A 14,953-nucleotide genomic window follows, 5' to 3' on the forward strand; every position below is an offset into this window, starting at 1 on the left:
AGGGTTAGGGTTAAAAGGTATTCATTGTGTGAATTAAGCTATTTTAGGTGTGGAGGGCTTGGTGAACATGATTGGTTTGTCCGTAAAGCCAGGTAATTTGAGCCATCTATAAATGTAAGTACCATGGGTGGGTTTCGGGCAGGGTGGGTGGGAAATGATCATCCAGAAATGCTACCTCTGCCTAAGGCTGTTCCTGCAGGGTTTGGTACTGTGTGGTTTAACTTAGTATGTGCAGCTAAGCATAACGCTGCACATACAGGCTCTAGGCACTATAACCACTTCACATCACTGTAATGGTCATGGTGTTGGCGTATCCCTTTTTAAAGGACCACTCTAGTGCCAGGAAAGCATACTCGTTTTCCTGGCACTAGAGTGCCCTGAGGGTGCCCCCACCCTCAGGGACCCCCTCCCGCCCGGCTGTGGAAAGGGGAAAAGGGTTAAAACTTACCTTTTTCCAGCGCTGGGCGGGGAGCTCTCCTCCTCCTCTCCGCCTCCGTTCCTCCCCGTCGGCTGAATGCGCACGCGCGGCAACAGCTGCGCGCACATTCAGCCGGTCACATAGGAAAGCATTCATAATGCTTTCCTATGGACGCTTGCGTGCTCTCACTGTGATTTTCACAGTGAGAATCACGCAAGCGCCTCTAGTGGCTGTCAGTGAGACAGCCACTAGAGGATTAGGGGGAAGGCTTAACTAATTGATAAACATAGCAGTTTCTCTGAAACTGCTATGTTTATAAAACAATTAGTTAACCCTAGCTGGACCTGGCACCCAGACCCCTTCATTAAGCTGAAGTGGTCTGGGTGCCTAGAGTGGTCCTTTAAGACTGTGAATTATAATGTCACCACTGATTACAAGATGCCTTTAATCAACATCATGTACCAAAAGATTTCTAGTCTTGGATGGGATCTGAATTCTAATCAAAGGTGCAGTGTTCAAAATGACATTGTTGAAAAATCTGGGCGCTAATACACAGTGCACTCATAACCTGTGCCTTGGGGTAATTGACTGAAGGAAGGATGGTATTGGGGGTTTAATGCCAGTCTTTGGATGGGATTTTAGCTTTGCCCAGGGTTTGCATTTTTATAAAAAGAAATAGAAATCATCTTGTTCTCTCTTGCTTTACAGATTAATCCGCTAGCCGTTGCTATTGTAGTTTTCCTGTTTTCTTGCAATCTTGACCCAACGAATGCCTATCCAGATGGAAGAGTAACAGAAGTATGTGATTCAATGCAGCCAAGACACGGACGTCAACCTCAAGATGAACCTCAGCATAATATTACGGTGGATAAAACCGTGTTTAAGCCAGGAGAGCGCATCAAAGGTAGGAAAATATACTGTCAAAGATATGTGCTCTTTAAGAATATATATATATATATATATATAAAGTAAGGAACCATTGGTATATTGACCACTTGGCCCAACTACAATTAAAAAAAAAAATAAAGTCTAAACTAACTTCAATCCACTGTGATTATTAAAGGACCACTATAGTGCCAGGAAAACATACTCGTTTTCCTGGCACTATAGTGCCCTGAGGGTGCCACCACCCTCAGGGACCCCCTCCCGCCGGGCTCTGGAGAGAGGAAGGGGTTAAACACTTACCTTTATCCAGCGCTTGACGGGGAGCTTTCCTCCTCCTCTCCTCCTTCCTCGCGACGTCACTGGCTGAATGCGCATGCGCGGCAGGAGCCGCGCACGCGCATTCAGCCGGTCGCATAGGAAAGAATTTACAATGCTTTCCTATGGACCCTGGCGCCTTCTCACTGTGATTTTTCAGTCAGTGAGACAGCCACTAGAGGATTTGGAGGCTGGATTAACCCTCAGTATAAACATAGCAGTTTCTCTGAAACTGCTATGTTTCTAAAAAAAAAAAGTTAATCCTTGATGGACCTGGCACCCAGACCACTTCATTAAGCTGAAGTGGTCTAGGTGCCTAGAGTGGTCCTTTAAGGCTCCACTCACAGAAAAGTAGGGCATGCTTCAAATAGTATAGCGATCACCACAGAAGCTATTGAAATCGTCAGTATATTTCCACTCTAATTGTAGAATTCTTTTTAGTTCATGACACTTTTTTTATAATCCCCGCTCTCCAAATCCTTGTCTTCCATAAATCATTCTAGGTATGTAGCTGATGGATATTGTTAGTTCGGCCTCGTTTTATGTTATGTATGTAGATCAGTAAATCCAGAGGCGTAACTAGAAACCCCTCCATGTGTTTAATTCACACCCCAGAGGGTGAGTGTGGCATGGTTGGGGGGATGAGTATGACAGAATTGGGGGGGGGTTTCATGTGATAGGGTGAAAGGGGGCGAGTGTGACAGTGCTAGCGAAGGTGAGTGTGGCTTGGGGGAGTTATTGTGAGTGTGTCAGGGTGAAGGGGGTGACAGTTATACAGACACACATGCAGATAAACAGACAAACACACACTGACATACATGCAGATACACACCATATAATACATACACGGACACATGCAGATACAGACACTCATACAGATACAAGCAGTGACAGACGTACAGATACATAGGCAGGCACTGACATACAGATATGCAGACATATACACACACGTAAAATGTTTTAGTCCTTTCAGGTGCAGGAGGGTGACTTTCCCTGGGGTCCAGTGGCTGGCTCCAGCTGATGGGAGTCAGAGTTCCCACTCTGATTCCCTTCTCTCCGGGACACTCACTTCCTCCCAGGCTCTGACATCTTCAAAGGGGGCCCGGTTGAGCTGTTAAAGCGCAGAACTGACCTGGCCCTCTGGAAATTCATTGCCATAGGGTGGCCCTTACAGCATGGGCCAACCGATGGGCCCCTGAACATGCAGCCCGGCGGTTTTACCGTGCCAGCCGGGGCCGCATTACATGGTTGGAGGGACTACTGCGGTTGCAGGGTGGCCAGGCCCCCTGGAGTGACAGGCCCAGTTGCAGCTGCGACCGCGGTAGTTCCGCCACTGAGTAAATCTACTAGTTTTAAGTGGTCACTGGTTGAAATTTTACGGTGCTAACTATTACTGGCTATTGGTTGTTCTGCAGAAAATGTAATAGATGTTCTGACTACTCAAAAAATTCATCTTCAACTCAACCACTTCACTTTCATAATCACCGGCAATACCGATAATGAGTTGTTTGCATCCACTACACAAAAACACACACACACACACACACACACACACTGCATTTATTAATCATATACTCTCTCTGCATCCACTACACAAAAACACACACACACACACACACGCACACATATTTTTGAAAACATAAACATCTGACTGGCATGTGTATTTTGTGCATTTACCACTTAATAAATAAAAGATTTGCACACAAAAAATATGGTAAATGTACAGAATATCGGTAAGCTATCAGCTATCGGCCTGAAAGTTCACAGATTATCAGTATCGGCTCTAGTAAAATCAATATCGGTCGATCCCTAGTTTCATACAATGATGTTGCAATGAAAATCTACATTTCGTTTCTGACGTTGGTTCTCTTTGTTATAGTAACTCTGTCTGGGACCAGGTTCACCGGGTTTTTAGTTCAAGCACGCAATGCAGATAACTTAGATGGCAATGCAGTTGGCTCGTTTTCTTTGATTGATGGAGATATTTCTCAACTCCTGACTTGTGGGAATGTCGAGGTAAGAATGCATACATTTTTGGTTCCTGTCATCTTAATGTGAGAAGGTTAAAGACGCTCAATGATTCATCATCCCCCACAACCTGTAGTATCAATTCCCAATCTCTCTTCTTCTCTCCTGCAGCTACTATTTTGGTGTTTTTTTATTTATTTTTTTATATAAAATGCCACTCCGCTTCTTATAGGTTAATTGCAAAGTTGTCCTTAGCATGATGACTCTTGAACCACATTTGATTTATATTTTTCCACTTTGGTTAGAGATGGGGTGCCCAAAATGTAGTTTTACAACATCTGGGGTTCTACCTTGTGGGCACCCCTATGTTAGAGTAATCATGTAAAATATGGTAGCTCCAATAATTTGACTTGTATGCAAAAATATTTAGTTTTTCTTTACATTCATACGGATGTATCATTAACAATAACCAGTCCAGTGACCAATAGCATAAGCTGTAGAGAGTAGTGCCTACACTAACCATCATGTGTGGTCTTATCTTGCAGTGCTAAGAGGACCACTGAGAACAGACACGTAAATGAATAGTTTATAGGGATACAGTATATAGCGACTTCCTGTTTCTTTTAATTTATTATATGGATGTGAAAAATATGATAAAATTAATAAAATACTCCAATTTAAAATTCTTAAGACTGCTACATGCGCACCGTAAGTTGCACAAATCCGACGACTCTCTTTCTGATCTTTGAGGTTTTTTGTTGTATTCCATAAACTAGAGATATCCAAAAGTTAGATTTTTAAATATTGCAGGACTACAACTCCTGTGATCCTATGCTAACTTCTAGAATGACAAAACATCATGGGAACGGTTCTGAAATAGCCAGGCAATTTTTGAGCAGCGCTGCCCCACTGCAGGGGTTTATTTGAGAAGTATTTCAGCCCCAGCTGGTTCTCTATTTCATGGTGCATACATTGTTCTTGTTGACAAAAAGCAACTGATTAGGCTAGTTATTGTGTGTGAAGCTCTTGAATATATTGCTGATTAGTCTGGCCATCTCGCTACGCGGGCCACATTTGTATGTTGGTCTCTAAACGGCTGCTATTAAAAGCTATTGCTAGCGTTGTATTACAAAGTAAAACTGCCCGAATGTCAAATGTTTTTGAGGCTTTTTTTTTTACCCCTTTTCCCTTTAATTTTCTAAAAAAAAAAAATTCTCCTTGCATGTATAAATAGCAGTTTGTTATAGTCTTGGTGATATAGGCCTGCCCCTGCCATTTAAAAACAATAGCTAATCTTTGGCTCTTGGTTCATTTCTAGCCGTTTCTAAGTTTCCAGCAGTAATGTACAGATAGTGCTCTGCAGTGTATTGTGTAGGCATCATTTAGAGTGCACTAATGTGGTGTGCATTGTGGGGTTTTATAAAATAAAATAAATAAATAAATCTCTCTCTATCTCTCTCTCTATCTCTCTCTAGCTCTCTAGCTCTCCTCTCCATCATCTCTCTATCATCTCTCCTCTCCATCATCTCTCTATCATCTCTCCTCTCCATCATCTCTCTATCATCTCTCCTCTCCATCATCTCTCTATCATCTCTCCTCTCTATCATCTCTCCTCTCCATCATCTCTCTATCATCTCTCCTCTCCATCATCTCTCTATCATCTCTCCTCTCCATCATCTCTCTATCATCTCTCCTCTCTATCATCTCTCTATCATCTCTCCTCTCCATCATCTCTCCTCTCCATCATCTCTCTATCATCTCTCCTCTCCATCATCTCTCTATCATCTCTCCTCTCCATCATCTCTCTATCATCTCTCTATCCTCCTCTTTTATTATAACTGGAAAATGTCATCTGACTCTTATTTTAAGCTAAAAACTGTACTGCTACAATTTGAGACTTTGCTTTGCAACCACATGTTTCCTTTAAAGTTTTTTTAAATTCATTTTTTATTTTTTCTTCTAAATCAGTGGTTCCCAACCCAGTCCTCAAGTACCCCCTAACAGTCCAGGTTTTGGGGATTATTAACCTGTTGTTTCCTGAGGTGTATTTAGAAAAGAAGAAGGAAAAACTCCATAGACACAACAGGGTAATTATACCTAAATCCTGGACTGTTAGGTGGTACTTGAGGACTGGGTTGGGAGCCCCAGTTCTAAATGGTTACCCAATACGACGTGGTTATTATGGTTGTGTTTTTTTTAGTTTAATTTTATTTTTTGGCATGCTTTATTTTGTGTAGCTTCTGCAAACTGGTTTTACAGGATTCTGCATCTTCTATCCCTGCCCATTTCTCCTTTCCTAATTACTTTCTTCCTTCTAGTAACCCAAACTTAATGCCACAGCTCTCTTCTTAACGCTACAGTGAATTGCTAGCTGTTTATGTATTCTCCCTCGTGTTAAGTAAAAAGATAGGTTAGGTTTGCCTTTCTTTCCTCACTGCGCTGGTTTCTCCACAGCCACTCTGCCTCCTTAGCTGAGATCATTAATCTTGACAATTTCAGCCTATGCAATGCTTTCCTGTTGGGGAACATTGGGAGGCTGTTGCACATGTGCGGCAAAACGCTGCGCCATTCAGCAATCGACGTGCATTGATTCAGTGCATCTCTATGGTGAGTGTTTAGCGTCTCCACGCTCTGCAAACATTGCATGACAAACCTAGGTAATCCCTCTAGTGGCTGTCTGAGTGCCATGTCCCTCTCGTTTTAGGTCTGCAATGTAATGCATTTAAATGCCTCTGATAGCCTCTAAAGGCGCTTTCACAGAAACTGCAGAGCAATACTCTATTTCAATCGGATGGTCTCACAAAGACGGTGTGCATAAGCCTCCAAATGGCAAAGCATTTGATTGGCTGAGATCATCAGCATTGATTATCTCAGCCAAGGAGGCGTGGATAACAGCCGAGAGAGCAGCGCAGTGTGAAATAAATACCTTTTCTACCCCTTGTGGGGGAGCGGTCATCTAAACCATGACTTAGGACACTATAGCTTTAGGAATACATATTTGTATTCCTAGTGCTATAGTGTTTCTTTAGGTTGTGGTGGTTCTGGTTCTTATAAAGTGTGAGGATTTATTTTAGATTTTTATTTTGGGTTACTTTGTAAATAATTCTAAGTGTAGAATTATATAGCTGTAAGGCATCTTGTCTTTTTACCGTGTGTCTTCTTGTTGCAGGATTCGGCTGTGAGCCATACTAATAAAAAAAGAAAAGAACAGGTGGCATTTTATTGGATCGCTCCAATTGATGGATCACCAGTACATGTCCAATTTCTGTATGTAACCAAAGTTTTATTTTCCTTTTTTTTGTTTTTTTTTTGTTACTCTTTTATAAACTGTCAAAGACATAAATAAGTACAAAGTTTTGTTTAACCTTTTCTTTATTTAGTTTGTAATATCATTTTTTTGTAAGGGATAGGTTTAAAGGGACACTTTAAAGTCAATTTTTTCTGTATCTGAACAGGGGGCCAGATCGCAGGTTTCTGGGGGGGGCACAGATATGTGGAAAACCATTCAAAAATGGTTTATCTAATTACTGTGTAATATCACCAGGGGACTCTTGGCACCATAACCACTGCAAATGCCATAGTTGCTTAGAATGCCCCATTTAACTTGTGGTAAATTGTTAAAGTTGAGGTTCTAATATGGATTAAGTTTGATCCAGGGAGCCTCACAATAATTTAACTAGTTTAAAACATAGGAATCTAGTGCGGCTGCTATTAGTTCACAAACTTGAAACCATTCTAAAGTGCGAGAATAACATGCAGAAAAGAAATGAAGAATGGAGGAGGGGTCAGTAATACCAGATGTAAACAATAGTACGAAAAATGTTAGATAATAAAAAGCTCTTCAAAGTACAAGAGAACCCAGAGAGCAAGTTGTTTTTATGAGGACAGCCACTGTCTGGGGAAAGGTCTAACCATGTAAATAATCAATGGAGCCAAGTAATGAGTGGGTTGTGTTATAGAGGGTCCAGCCTGTTTTAACGTATAGTAATAACAAGTTCACATTGAAGAACAAGATACAAACATGGCCACCTGATATATGGAGGGTCCTTCACAGTGTTCAAATAATCTATAGCTATGGGTAACAATCTTCAACACATTGTGTTTGAATTGGCAACATAGATAGCCACCCATAACTTGCCCTTTTTAATACGTTTCTATGTGACATTCTCTAATAAAGTGACACTGTATCTGTCATCATGTTGACCAGGGTCCGACTTTGATGCAGTGTCGGTGGCATGATGGCACAGGGGTTAGCCAGTACCAAAATGCATAGCGGTGTCACTTTGAGAATCCAATAAATACAATATGCCAACATAGACAGTCCCACTAGTTTTATTCTATTTACAGAGTTCTGTTGTAGAATAAGATGATGCTGTTTTTCTAATGGTTACTTATTCTTGTCTTTTTAGAGCTTCTGTGGTTGAAAAATACAAAATCTATTGGGTGAAAATTAAAGGTCCTATTTTATCTCAAGCAAATGCACCTCATTTCACATCTAGCCAGCCTGGTAGCCAAATGTTAACAGAGAAACAGTCATCCTCTCTAACTACACGGGTAACTATATTTTTATTTTTCTATATATATGTGGTAATTGTCCTGCTGTTGGATCCATGAAGAGAACCCTACATGACTGACACTTGTGGTGCTGTAGATTTGCTGCGCCCGAGGTGTGTTAATTAAAGCAAGCACTCATCTATGAATCTTCTATAAAACTGAAAAGGATTCAGAAAATAATGTGCAATTTACATATTAACAACTTCAAATTGTTGTTTCTTACACACATCGGATTTAAGGATCACTTTAATAGAATACCCCCCCAACAAAATCATAGCCACTGCAGCCTGTTATAGTGGTAATGATGGAAGGGATGTCCCGTTGTTGGCCATGCAGAACCGCACTCAGTCTGAGTTGAGCAACCGTAGCGAAGGATCGTGGTCCTGGCCATGCTTTATTCTATAGAGACTTGTGGCTTTCTTGCAGGAGATGGCCAGATTTGGCATGGGTGACTGGGAGACCCAAGTAAGTTGTCAAGACCTGCTAAAACATTTTGACTACTTACCATGGGACACCGCCGGCATACTACTCTCGCCATATCGACATGGTGTCTGGAAAAGTATACCAGTAGTTTGGATTAAAAAAATAAATAAAAATAAAATGTTTTGTGGGGTGTTGGTTTTATTTTTCTGAAATGCATTTTGTATCCAAGTTATTTCTAGATTAATATCAGTGTGTCAGAAAAGGTATATTGCCATCATTTTGATTCTTTGTTTTTTAGTTTTCCTCCTCTGACTGTGGTCGTAACAAGTTCTGTATAAGAGACCCATCCTCATGTAAACCAGAGAAGATGCATCAGTGCTTCTTTCTGTCCTTCACTAAAGAAAATCAATCGGTGTTGGTGGAGATGAGTGGACCAGGGGAAGGTTATATTTCGTTTGCCCTGTCCCATGATCAGTGGATGGTTAGTATTTCAACTTTTACTAAAAATGTTTTTTGTATCAAACTTGCAGAACAGCATATTTATATATGATAATCTGAATTAATGTGACTAGTCAGAGAATTTTTGTGGCAGTTTTTAGAGTTTATTCATTAACACTTTGTTAGAAACTGAACTTGCTGTAGTTAGAACTAAATAGCAAAGTGTACCGGAGGTTGATTTTTTATTTTTATTTTTCCTCTACGAAATTTATTTTCAGAGCGCTGCAGTGGTAACCTGCGGCAACGCTCTGAAACTACAGCTCTCGCACGAGAATTGCATGTTCTGTACCCTGCGGAGGTACAGAACACATCACTAGCCCACTGGATCACCAGGGATCATCAGCAGCGTGCTCCCTCTCACCCTGCAAGATAATAAGGGGAAAAGGGAGTAAATGTGTAGTGTTTTTTTTTTTTTTTTTTTAATTTAAATAAGCAAATTTAATTCATTATTTAACCCTATCCATCCCTTATATACATAAACTATACCCCACCACTTACATACTACACCCTATATGCACCTCCTATATACACACTGTATCTACACACTACACACCCTATATACACCCACGGTATACAGACTGCACCTACACACTATACACTACACACCCTGCACCTACACTATACCCCTACACTATACCCCTACACATACATACTACACCCCCTGCACCTAAACACACTATACCCCCTATACACTGCACTCCAACACACATTACACCTCATGCACTACACACTCTATACCTGCTATAAACACCCCACTTGTACTATGCAATATACACCACCTGTGCACCCACTGTACCCCATGCACACCCTACACTACCTAATATTACCACACATGCCCTAGCTACATATTATTATACACCACAAACAGACCCCTTTACACTCTACAGCATAAACAGTCTCCTCTACACACATGCAATCACATAAAAAAACATCCAAACACATATAACGCCACAGGGAGCATCCCCACACGTGCAAAGCACACTTTAACAATCCTTTTCCACTTTTCTTCTCTGGTACCCACGATTAGGGACACCAGAGACAAGTCACTCTGACATTTTCTCCATCAGAGCGCCCTATAGAGGCATCACACTAACATACCAATTGGGAGGGCGGGGTTGCTTGTCATTGGTAGCGACATAACGCGCCACATTTGTGGCCCACCCTTCCTAGTGGGCTGCTTTGCCTTTTTGTCCCAATCCAGCCCTGCCTGAAAGAGTCTAATCTCAAGAGCAATGTACTGAATTATTGTTGGTAGTTATCTTGAAAGTGGCGATATTATGTAACCTCAACGAACATTCCAAACACAACAAACATAGGATGTATAGAACTGGATATTGCTTGCTGCCCATCCCTCTTACAAACTGCACTGGTTACTTATAAAATATAATTTAACAGGTCCCTTTGAAATGTATCATCTTTAAAAGTACCAGTTTTGTGCCAAAGAAAAGTGTTTAACAGTTTAGGATCTACGTTATTAGAATATAATTATGTGTGTAAAGCTCTGTTATAATATTGCTTTTTCTTTAGAGGGATGATGATGCCTATCTGTGCGTGAAGGATGATCAAGAAGTTCAAATCAATCCTGCGCATATCAAAGGGCGCACACACCCCGAGATGGCATCTCCGGTATGTCACTGCTCCTTATGGAAAACATTTATCCTTTTTAAGGACCATTGAGCCTATGCAGATATAAAAATCTGATCTTCAAACCTCAAACTTACAACATTCCACATTTTTTTTTTTTTAAATTCTTTATTTTTGTTCCAGCATCCGCAACGGCATCAAAAAATACAGTAGATGACCCTCGCAGGGGTCTTTCATGTACATGTAATACAGTGTTTTAACAAGATGTATATCGTGTCATTATACATGAGTGTAAAGGGTTATGCCGCTCGGCGCTGGTTTTCCAGAATCCGGGCGTTGGAAGCCCAAGTATCAAAATGAAACAAGGAAAAAATAAAACTAAGTGTCTATTAACATGGTTAATAAAGTTCAGTACTACATTTCGTAACATGTTTACCAGTTATTTATATTTGGGTCTGGCAATCTGTTGGTGGGCGTGGAGTTTCTGTGTTTGCTAGGTAGTGCTTTGTATACTAACACAGTTACTTTTCGCCTTTTGCGTCGTAGTGCATTATTCTACCTATTGGAGGTAGTCTTACTTGTCTGGTATGTCAAGCCCTCTGAGGTACTGATCAGTCATTCTGGAAGGGGGTAGGATAGGATAGGTTGGGAGTTACGGGTGAGAGGGGGGGGGGGGGGGGGGAGGAAATGGGAGGTGGAGGTACTGTGCCCGTTGGGGCGCCCGGTAGGCGGAAGCACGCCGGGCCGCAACCCGCGGCTCTCGGTTGTTTTGGAATTATTCATTGGCGTAAATTTCCCATGGTTGCCAGATTTTTTGGAATGATTTTTCTGTATGTCTGACTTGAGCAGTCAGTTTGTCCATCAGATAAGTGTCTTTAATTTTGACTATTACGTCGGTGTCAGTAGGGACCGTGGGCTGTAGCCATTTTTGTGCCAGTGCCCTTCTAGCCGCCAGCGTAAGTTTATTTAGTAGTCGTTGTTCTTGTTTAGAAAGGCAGTCATAGGGTCTGGATAGGAGGATCGCCCAGGGATCTAGATCTATGTGTCGTGCTAGGACCTCTTGAAGTAGTGTTTGGGTACTTTTCCAGAATTTAGTCACCTCTGGGCATTCCCACCACATGTGGATGAAGGTGCCTTTGCCCCCGCATCCTTTCCAACATGTGTCTGTCGTTGTTTTTCCCATTCTATAGAGTTGAGCAGGTGTGGTGTACCACCTCATGAGCATCTTATATGCTTGCTCCTGTTGAAGCACACAGATGGACGTCTTTGCTGTTGCCTCCCATATGTCTACCCAGTCCTCTCCTTCTATTGTTCCCCCTAAATCAGTTTCCCACTGGTGTATGTAATTTGGGTCTGCGGTTCCTCTGTCTGGGGCACTGAGCTGAGCATAAATTGTGGTGATCATCCCTTTTTGGATTGTTTCGGCGTCGCATAGTCGTTCGTAAAATGTCATAGGGGTCTGGGCTGCTTTCTTTATGTTTGGGAGTCTGGCAAAGTCACGTAACTGCATGTGGCGGAAGACGTCCTTGGTCGTTAGGGGTGCTATAGTTTGCAGGGTTTCAAAGGATTTGAAGGAATCCCCTATGTACATATGTTTATATCTTTGCATTCCTGTGCTTTCTAACCCCCTGAAGTCTCGTGCGCTCAGCCCGGGCCCAAACGCTTTGTTCCGTAAGTACGGAGTCAGCGGTGAGGGTGTGTGTGTCAGGGCGAATTTGGTGGCAGTTAAGTCCCAGATCCTTACGGAGTTGAGGATCGCTGGGCAAGATGTTTGCAGTGAAGGTCGGTCTTGTTTTGGTACCCATATCCAAAATTGAGGGAGGTCAGTGTGCATTAGTTTAGTCTCGAGGTCGACCCATCTATGTGTGCCCTCCGGTGTATGCCATGCTACTATCTGGGCCAGTTGGGCTGCGAGGTAGTAGTGATAGAGGTTCGGGAGTCCCAGTCCACCTTTCGCTTTAGGTCGATATAGAGTCTGTCGAGCTATCCTGTGTCTTTTTTGTGCCCATATGAAATTGTCTATGTGTGTTTGTAGTACTTGTAGATTTTGTTTGGTGACTTTAGTTGGAAGGGCTTGAAATAGGAACAAAATACGTGGGAGCAGCGTCATTTTGACTGCATGCATCCTACCAATCCACGATATGGGCCTTTCGTGCCATTTTTCTAGGTCCCTACAGAGCGCCTGGATGGTGGGCGTGTAATTGGCGCTGAATAGCCTCTCAGGGTCTGCCGTGAGTTTTACACCAAGGTATTTGAAGTCTGATCGTGTGAGTTTGAAGGGGTAGGTGTTTTTTATGTTGTCCGTCCCTGCCTTGTCCATTTCTATAGGCATGGCTACCGTTTTATCTAGATTAATTTTGTAGCCCGAGACGCTTCCATACTCTTCCAGTATCGTCACCAGTCGAGGCAGGGATTGAGCGGGTTCGGTTAGTGTGACCAGGACGTCATCCGCATATGCAGACACTTTGAACTCCTCCCCTCCCACCTGTATGCCCGAGATGTTCTCATCCTCTCTTATCCTCTGCAGGAGAGGTTCCAGCGAGAGGACAAAGAGTAGGGGGGAGAGGGGGCAGCCCTGTCTCGTGCCGTTGGTTGTCGTGAACGGGGTCGGGGTCGCTCCCGGTACCTTGGTTTGCGCCCTCGGTTGGGCATAAAGGGCTTTAATGCCCTTTATGAAGGTTTCTGGCATCCGTAATTGTTCGAGAAGCGCAAATAGGTAGTGCCATTGCACTCTATCGAACGCCTTCTCCGCGTCCAGGGAAAGGATCAGAGAAGGCGTTCGAGATCTCGTCGCCCACCATATGATGTCTGCCCCCCTCCTGGTGTTTTCATACAATTGTCTTGTTGGCACAAAACCAACCTGGTCCGGGTGGACTAGCGTGCCTAGGAGTTGGTTAAGTCTTGTGGCCAAAATCTTCGCGAAGATCTTAACGTCAAAGTTAATCAGGGAAATGGGCCTGTAGTTGGAGGGTTCGATTGGGTCTCTCCCTGGTTTAGGTATAAGCGCTATGTCAGCCGTGAGCATGTCTGGATTGGGGCACCCACCCTCCATCCATTCTGCATACATTTTCACTAGGTTGGGTGTCAATGCGTCCCTAAAGATCTTATAGTAGGAGCCATCAAAGCCATCTGGTCCTGGGGCCTTGTTGCCCTTAAGGTCTGTGATCGCCTTATTAATTTCCTCCTCATCTATTGGGGTCCCTAAGGTGTGTAGAGCTTCCGGGGCTAGTCTCGGTATGTTAGTCTTAGCTACGTAGTCTGCTACTTCTTTTATATGGTCCGTGTTGTCGTTGTTGAGTGTTGGTGAGTGGTTGTAGATGTTTGCAAAGAAATCTGTGAATATCTGATTAATCTCCTCTGGGTGTTGGGTTATTTGACCCTGTTTATTTTTAATGGCCGAAATGGTATGGTAGGTGGGCTTGGGGTTCAGCGCCCTAGCTAGCAAGGTGTCCATCTTATTAGAGCGTTCGTAGTAGAAGCGTTTTTTGCGAACTAAGTCTTTCCCCAGATCCTCTACTGCTATTGACCTGATTTTATGTCGAAGCTCCCTGAGGTCATGTAGTCCCTGAGGTGTGGGGTCTTGTTTATGTTTGGCCTCTGCCCCCCTCAGCGCCTTTTGGAGCCCGAAGAGGGTTTCAGCTCTCTGTTTCTTTCTGCGGGTAGCTATTTTTATTAGGGTGCCTCTCAGTACCGCCTTATGTGCGGCCCATATCGTGGATTGGGTCAGCTCAGGGTGATCGTTCTCTCTAAAGTAAGTCAGAATTTCCTCCCTAAGGTGCGTCTCTGTCTCTGGGTCTTTTAAGAGTGTGCTGTTAAGTCGCCATTTCCATGGCGGTTTGGGTCCCGGGATCCTGAGGGTGAGTTCTACGTCGGCATGATCCGACCAAGTGATGAGGTTAATATGTGCAGTTTGCACCCACGGGATCCCGGTTTGGTTCACCAGGAACATGTCAATGCGAGAGTATGTGGAGTGTGCGGCCGAGAAGAACGTGTAATCTTTCACTCCTGGGTTCCGCAGCCTCCAGGGGTCAAATAGTGTTGCCTGCTGTATGAATTGTGTTAGGAGTTTGTCCTGTCCCCTCGTGCTTTGCGCCCTCTGTCCCCCAGTAGGGGTGCTGCGGTCCACTGTTGGGCAGTGAGTGGCGTTCATGTCGCCCCCTAGGATTACGATGCCGTATGACAGGGCCTGGGTTAAAGCCTGTATTTGTTCCCAGAAACCTGGGTCCGGCTGATTGGGTGCATAAATGTTGATGAGGTGGTATGTGGTAGCATGGATCGTCCCTGAGACGATTAGATATCTTCCCGACG

The 14,953-nt window shown here is 43.3% G+C and overlaps 1 protein-coding gene across 2 annotated transcripts in view; it reads left to right on the forward strand.

Annotated features, from left to right (window-relative positions):
- The window catches only part of FRRS1 (ferric chelate reductase 1), a 52,891-nt gene that overhangs the window by 18,670 nt on the left and 19,268 nt on the right, over positions 1–14,953 (forward strand). For both annotated transcript variants that reach the window (XM_063428328.1, XM_063428330.1), the window contains exons 2-7: positions 1,127–1,322; positions 3,498–3,634; positions 6,756–6,853; positions 7,996–8,140; positions 8,862–9,044; positions 10,589–10,687. In XM_063428328.1, the coding sequence (XP_063284398.1) occupies positions 1,127–1,322; positions 3,498–3,634; positions 6,756–6,853; positions 7,996–8,140; positions 8,862–9,044; positions 10,589–10,687 (858 nt within the window). The remainder of the gene's footprint in view (positions 1–1,126; positions 1,323–3,497; positions 3,635–6,755; positions 6,854–7,995; positions 8,141–8,861; positions 9,045–10,588; positions 10,688–14,953) is intronic.

The sequence above is a fragment of the Pelobates fuscus genome, chromosome 7 (assembly GCF_036172605.1).
Source record: "Pelobates fuscus isolate aPelFus1 chromosome 7, aPelFus1.pri, whole genome shotgun sequence".
Lineage (NCBI taxonomy): Eukaryota > Metazoa > Chordata > Amphibia > Anura > Pelobatidae > Pelobates > Pelobates fuscus.